Below are 7,650 nucleotides of genomic sequence, written 5' to 3'. Positions count from 1 at the left end.
CCAAATATATTTGGTATCCTTTGAAAACCTTTGTGGGAGAACCAGGAATTTAAAAGTGGAGAGTATTATTGCTAAAGAAAAGAATCCTGCTGATTAAAATCGGCAGGGATAGGTATATCCATTTTTGCCACCTTGGTTGTACATTATTAAACAAAAACTATTTTCTTAGAAACCTGCTACATTGCAGCAGAGAAATTTTAACCCTCAAAAGAAATGGCCACCTGTTCCTTATTTTATCTTCTTCCAAAGTGCTCAAGTCCTCTTAAAAAAAGGTTTTATTTAACTGCTCTTTTCTTTTCTGGCACTTCCAATCAATCCCACATCAAAGCACATACAAGTCCAACCCAAAAAGAAGAGGAGGCAGATTATGGAAGTCAATATATATTTTATAAAACAGCCAGTACATCACATAAAGACTACGCAAGAAGCTCAGGACATTATGCTGACTTTTGCCCTTTTGAATGCCTTGCTTTTCGGAAGGTGCTTTTTCCTTTGAAGGCCTGCTTCTGCCCCAGTCTAGATTTTCCTTGCCATCGTGATCCCGGAGGCCTAAAGCCAGCCTGTCTTTTGCCTCTTGGCTGTCCTGCAGCCTGGGGTTGCTTCTGCTGCAGGTTCTGTGGCTTCCTGTGCGGCCTTGTATTTCTCCGCTGCTGCTGCTGGCTCAGCTTCCCCTGGCAGTGTTGAGAAGTGCCTCTTCGTGGCTGCCTCTGTTGCCTACCAGGCTGTGAAGCCTTCTTGTGCTTCGTGGTGGTTTTGCCCGCTGTACGCTCTTGACTCTGACCTTGCACTGAACGCACGTATTTGCCCTTTTTCTTGGGCGTGGTGGATTGGCTGAGCCTTCGTCTCCTCTTTGTGCTTTGTGGGAACAAGTCTAGAAACAGTGGAGCACAGTAAAAGCAGCAGTTTAAGAAGAGTCGTTTTTATACTCGGCATTTACTTTTTTAAAGAATGATCTTATAAGGCAGTAACGACAATTTAGATCATAGGGTTTTCAAGTAGGAAGTCACAGCCCACGCAGAAAGAAAAACAGCCTCAGAAAGAAAAAAAAAGACACAGCTTTTAGCGTTATGAGAACCAAGAGGAAAGCTTGGGTATGGGGCTGTTGGGAAATCTGGCCCTCCCAAATTCTCCCTCCTGCACCTGTATTTGCAATTAAAAGTGCCAAGATAAGTGCCAAGATCTTGCTGAGGATAAAATGTGAATCTGCCAAAAAAAAAAAAAAAAGAATGCTGCTGCTTCTTGGCTTAGACTAAACCAGGGGTGTCCAACCTTGGCAACTTTAAGACTTGTGGACTTCAACTCCCAGAGTTCCTCAGCCAGCAAAGCTGGCTGAGGAACTCTGGGAGATGAATCCACAAATCTTAAAGTGCCAAGGTTGGACACCTGAACTAAACAATGACTGCTAGTCCCAACTGAGCTGAGAAACCACACGCTCCTCCTCCTTCCCAGGACAGATGCCTCAGAGGGTGACTTTAGAGAACCAAGGTTCAGGTTATGAGCAGCTATGCCCACCTCCAAATCGTTCTAGTTTAAAAGCCTCCTAAGAAGGCACTGACCTTCATCCGGCTCCTCCCCAACTTCCTGGCGGTAGTATTCCACATCATCATCGGAGGGCTCATCTACATTTTGCTGCTCCTGCATTCCAGGGTCCTCGGCATCACTGTCTCCCTCTACCGCTTGGTCCGTCTTCCTCTTCATCCCCGCCAGACTCTTCTTGCTGTAGCCAAGGATAATTTCCATGAGCGCCCCGAGAATCGATCTTCTCAACCCAGAGGGACGTTCCCTGCTCCCATTTAGGCTCTGGGAGAAACATAACGCCTGGAAAAGAAGCTTTCCTGGGCTGAGTGCCCGCTCTTCCCTCCCCTTACCGATGAGCTTGCTTTAGTGCTTTTTTGTTGGCCACATCTGCCTCTTGCTTCTGGCGCCGTTGAGCCTTGAGCTGCAGTTTTTCTTCTTTTCTGGCCAAGGCTTCTTGGATCTCTTCTTCCGTCTTGTGAACTGGGAGAAGGCACAGGACATTAATCAATGGGAAGCTGCACAGGGAAGGGTCGCTAAGGTCAGGCTGCTAACTTCCCCCCCTCATTCACTTAGGTGGGCCTTGAGGCACCCAAGGGGGCAGGCAAAGTCTCTTTGCCAGGATGAGCAGCAACATGCACAGCAATAACTGAGTTAAGTCTCAGAAATGTTTTGACTGCTGAAAGACAAGATCTATTTATAGGAAAACAGGGGGCTACCTTGCAATGGTAGATCATTCATTCAACTATTTAAATATGCTGACTGATAGTGTACTGACTCTGTAGTGTTTTGGAAGGATTTTATTTGCCCAACCTGGAAATGAGACAGCAAATGTTCTTTATAGAGAAGCTCAACAGAAGAGCCATCTAGCCCGGATGTCGGCAACCCGCGGCTCCAGAGCTGCATGCAGCTCTTTGGGCCCTCTGCTGTGGCTCTGGAGAGAGGAGGGGGAGATAGATATAGAGAGGGGGGAAGATAGGAAGAGGGGAGAGAGAGAGCTAGAGAGAAGGGATTTGTGGCTGGATAGGCGTGGCTGGAGGGGGTCATGTGACTGGGTGGGAATGAGTGACATTGAGTTGGCCACACCCACCCATGTTTGTGCGTGTGTGTGTGTGTGTTTTCCTGTGGAAAATGGGTCCAAATGGCTCTGAGTGTTTAAGGTTGCAGACCTCTGATCTAGCCAGAGAGGTGGAAGTGGATCCCCTTTCAGTATCTATGTATAAACAGAGGTTAGAAATGATCTGTGTGGGATTGTTTAATTAGGTGGACCTGCACTGAGCACTGCAAGTTGATGCTTGATGGTCTAAAAATGTTGAGCTATAGGATTTGATGAATGTACTTGCATAAAACTAGCTGTGCCTCAGACCAATGGCATTTTCTTAAAGATATGGTATACACCCACAACATACACCCCACCCCCCCAAAAACTGGATCTGCCTAAAACTTTACAACCCTTTAATTTACACTTCCTTCAAGGTTGGAAGTGATCAAGCAGAGGACCTGAACTGCAGGGGAGCTACAACACTGAATTTGGCCTTGGATGTTTTGGAGGCCGAAGTTATTAAATGGGTGGGTTCAGTTCTCTCACATACACACAGCTTTGAAAAATGAAAATATCCAAGCCTAGTCCTCTCGGGTTTCTTAAAACAGGTTCATGATATACGTTCATCAAAGCCCAACACTGATCTCCCCAAAACTCTTGCTCCAGTTGAAAGAATCTTGCAAAAAGGGAGAAGTGTTTGAACAGTACTGGAACAGTAACTGCACTAATCACACTATCCTCCAATTTTCCTCTAAGTCATACAATATACCACCATAGGAGAGGTGTTCTTGAATATACCTCCATGAACACTCTGGTTCTGCTCTTCAAAAGAAGAACTAAGACAGAAGAGTCACGATACTTACTGAAGCTATGGTAGAGTACATTGCCTTGACCTAGTCCTTCTTCCACCTTGATGAGCTGCAATGTCATGCGAGGGCCAATCTAGACAGGAGACCACACACAAGTGACACAGAAATTGAAATTCAGGCATCTTGAGCAGAAACGAAGAAAGGCTGCAGCTCTCGGGGGAGCGATTCCAAAGCCAGATGATCAGAGAAAATCATCTGGAGCAGTGGTCGCCAACCAGTGGGCCAGGGATCACTGGTAGTACGTGAGAAAATTTTGGTGGTCCGCAGAGAAATGTTCCCACCCCCAAAAGCACTCCCCCCAAGGCAATTAATCCAGGCTGCACGGAAACACAAGGCTGCACCGCCCACATGGCCCGCCCACCCACTGGCCCCCACCCTTCCGCTGAGCACAAACCTTACTTTGAGTAGAGCCACGTGAGCTGGAACTGGAAGGTAAGACCAACGGCATGGGAGGGAAACCCACCCAGGGTGCATTGCTGATGTTGGTGGGAAAGTCGGTCCCATATTCCAGAGCTGCAGTAGTCACAGGACTGGCCCTTTGGTCATCCTGGAGCAGCTCCTCCAGTCCATGGCAGGTCAGTGCACCCGGGTGGAGCAGTAGTTGCTCTGGGATGACCAGTCCTGTGAGTACTGCAGCTCTGGAATATGGGACCGACTTTCCCACCAACGTCAGCAAGCCACCGTCAGTCAACATTCATATTAGTGGTCCGCAGGATTTAAAATCATGAGTTTGGTGATCCCTGAGGTCCAAAAGGTTGTCGACCCCTGATCTAAGGATCAGAAGTGCTCCGTGTTCCGCTATACCTGCCCCCATCATGCTACATCCATGTTCACCCAACTTTTTTTAGTAGAATCATTAAGATTTTTTACATAAGTGAAAGACTAATGTAAAGAAAAAAAATTACAAAGAAGAAAAAGCAAAACCTAGAAAGTAAACAAGAATCAGAAAAACTAAGCAGCTTTGACCTTCTTTACAACAGTTATAAACAAATTCATCATCCCTCCTCCCTCTTTGATTTTACAAAAAAAAAAATCCCTTCAGTTTTTTACTTAGTCTTTTTTCAGTCAAATCCATTTATTATCCCTTCACTCTTTTCTATTTTCAATGCAAAGTCCATAAAGCGTTTCCAGTCTTTTAACACTCTCTCACACAACTCTCAAGTACCACATTCCTGACCAACCTCAGTGAGCCGGACTGCACTCTGCTGAGCCTTCATGTTCCCACGACCAGCGCAGGCCTGAGGCAGCTCTGTGATATTGTGACTGCCATCTTGCTCAGCTTCGCTCTCAGAGAGATTGATGTCTCTACAGGTCAAGGCAACAAAACAACACATTTTTGTTCTTTCCAGCATGACTATCAGCATTCAAAATAATTCCCACTCTGGGATGTTTTAAACCAGGGGTCCCCAACCACCGGTCCGCGGACCGGTCCCGGTCCGTGGAACAAATCCTACCGGGCCGCTGGTTTGCTGGGCGCCGCCATCTTGTTTTGATGAAAAAGTGCTTCCGGTGAGCTTTTCCAGGTAGAAAGCTCACCGGAAGCACTTTTTCATCAAAACAAGATGGCGGCGCCCAGCTGATGCTGGTACTGGGCCGCGGCATAAAAAAGGTTGGGAACCACTGTTTTAAAGTACAAACCCCAGTGAGCCTGGTACTGACTGGAGTTGGGAGGGGCAGGGGGGTAGGATATTTTACCGTATATGCAAATGAGTGCACATACTGTAAAATATACAACCCCAGCCCTGCCTTCAAACCGGGTCTCCCCTTCTTCACACCTTTGCTGAATTGCCCCCTGGATTCAAAAGGAAGCTAAAATCTAGATGAAAGACACAGGAAGACGGCTTTCTCTTTCTCACCTCACCAACAATTCACTGATGTCATCCAGGCGGCTCATGTTAGGAAATTTCTCTTGCAGGAGCTTCTTCAACCCTTTGCTCATGCCCACTGGCACTACTTTCAGGCTGCTGCAAAATACAAGAGATGAGCAGATTTCATCAGGAAAAAAAAACAACCACATTTCACTACAACTGTGTTGGGGTGAGGCGGGGGGAGAGGTAGCCCTGGTATCTCTCCAAGTGAAGGTTCCATGGTATCAGACCTGAGAAAGACCATTCTTCTAGCCAAAGAAAATGAGAACCATTATTAGAGTAGATCAGTCTTCCCCCCCAAACTGATGTGAATGTTCAGATGTGTTGCTCTACAGTTATTAATAGCCATGCCATCTGGAAATTCTGGGAGTTACAATCCAACAGATCTAGTATATAAGGCCGGGAAAGGCAGTCAGCATTAAATTAATGGTTTAATTACCAACATTATGCAAGGCAAGAGCACATCAGGAAGTTCTATTCTTGTCCTCATATTAACAAGAAACAATTTTTACACAAACTCTGAAATAAACGAGACCCTTCAGCCATAAGTGGAGAACCCAAAACCTATATAGCTCTCTGACTTCACCCCACTGTTGTTTAAGTTTTCTAACTGATATGGTTCTCGATGTTAATGTAAAATGAAAGACCTGCTCAGAAAATGAAGACTGGATCATCTGAGAGAGTAATTTCTCATTTGGGTAGACATCTTCCTTTCACATATTAGCTTTATCCTGGTTTTTGCAGGTCCCAATTCCTCTTGAATTACATGCCAGCAATTTAAATATTAAGAAGATGATCAAGATCGATACTGTGTGCTTTACAATTGCAAAACAAAATGATACAAGCTTGGAAAGATACTTATTTTGTCAGATGTAAAATAGTCTGAAGAGTTCGCTTCGCTTTGTTTCTATAACTGCTTAAATGTTTTTTATAGTCAGGACGCTTAACCAGAGGATTCCTTGAAAATTTGCATAGAGTTTTGTATTTAATCTCCCATTTACTTACTATTTATATTGTTCAGTAAACTGCCTTAAATGTTAAGGAACAGATACTAGTTAGTAATTCAGACACCAATATTTTGATGACTTTCCTTCTTTGTTTTGTTGACAGGGGAATTCTGGGTTTGTATGATAAAAAGAGGAAATATTTCTGAGCTCATTAAAAAGAAAAACTGCGCCCACCCATCATTAAAAAAAGAGTCTATTTCTAATTGGCTTGGACACATCAGAGCATTTACTGAAATATAAAATCAGAGGCACATCAGCAGACTATACTCTCATCACCTGCATCCAGCTTAGACAGGACCTTGTTTGTGTCTGCAATGGAATCTGCAGTCATGTTAGAGCCACTGTGGACAGTAAGAAAGCCTTTCCTCCATTTCCCCAATACACTGATCTATCTCCCCCCTACCCCCAGCTGGCTGAGGACCATGGGGACTGGAATCCAGTTCATCTGGAGAAACGAGGTTAGGGAATGCTGGTGTGGGACATGGACCCCGAGCGAGCATGAAACTAACAAAGGACACATAGGTTCCTCTCAGCTTCCAGCTTACCAAAAAAGTACCGAAGACCCTGCAAATCCCCCTTTTCCCTGAGTGTGTACTCATGTTGCACGGTAGAATTGTGAGCATATTAATGAATATGAATACAACACATTTCACATCAGGAATCCCCGTGCAGCCTATTTCAAACCATCAGAAACAAGAGTGGCACAGGGCAGAAATCAAAACCCACTTACTAGTGACGGAATTCCATTATCTGGGTGTCAGGATTGTAATTGACCAGGACACAGCGTTTGATGGTATTTAAACTGACCTGATAGGTAGGGAAAAAGAAAGGCACACAGGGTGAGACTGAGGATTCAGACCAAGGCTCAAGCCCTTTCTTGAAAAGCAACCTGAGGTTAAGTTTTTCCAGCTGCCAACTACCAGTACTCAAACTAGATGCTAATGATCGAATTTCCAAGCTCAAGAGTTCTTATCCTATTCTGAAATATCACTGATTTAAAAATTTATGGGAGGAGAGATAAATGAAAACTCAGAAAAATCCCTATTTTCTTCACTAAACATTTTTGAAAATGTTTCTGGAGCATCTTATGTCCATACTTTCCAACTCCAGCTTCTCAAAAAGCAAATTTATTTCCATGTTGACTAAAACCGTATTTAACCCAGGCAGTGGGAATTAGTTTTATCCTATGTTTCCCCTCTCTCCCTTCTGCCGTTAGAGATGGCCACTAGACATATTTGAATAATATCTGTGCAACTCAAAGGGGCGACTACATTTAACTTGGGGAGGGGGAAGGAGGAGGGGGAGGAAGGAAATTCAAAAGTAAATAACTCTCTTCCATTTCTGCATTT

The 7,650-nt window shown here is 44.7% G+C and overlaps 1 protein-coding gene across 1 annotated transcript; it reads right to left on the bottom strand.

The window, feature by feature from the left end:
• Positions 1-368: 368 nt before the first annotated feature.
• PPAN (peter pan homolog) lies at positions 369-7,650 on the bottom strand. The gene is made up of 7 exons (XM_087956938.1): positions 7,032-7,650; positions 5,283-5,390; positions 4,608-4,731; positions 3,421-3,499; positions 1,869-1,998; positions 1,557-1,717; positions 369-871 (listed from the first exon to the last, which is right to left on the bottom strand). The coding sequence occupies exons 1-7, from the start codon at positions 7,046-7,048 to the stop codon at positions 438-440; spliced, it is 1,053 nt and encodes a 350-aa protein (XP_087813064.1). The 5' UTR covers positions 7,049-7,650; the 3' UTR covers positions 369-437.

Source organism: Notechis scutatus, chromosome 2 (genome assembly GCF_049901735.1).
Source record: "Notechis scutatus isolate UNSWTSFEM ecotype Mainland chromosome 2, rNotScu1.2, whole genome shotgun sequence".
NCBI classification, from domain to species: Eukaryota; Metazoa; Chordata; class Lepidosauria; order Squamata; family Elapidae; genus Notechis; species Notechis scutatus.
This window is presented reverse-complemented; position numbering and strand designations above follow the sequence as displayed.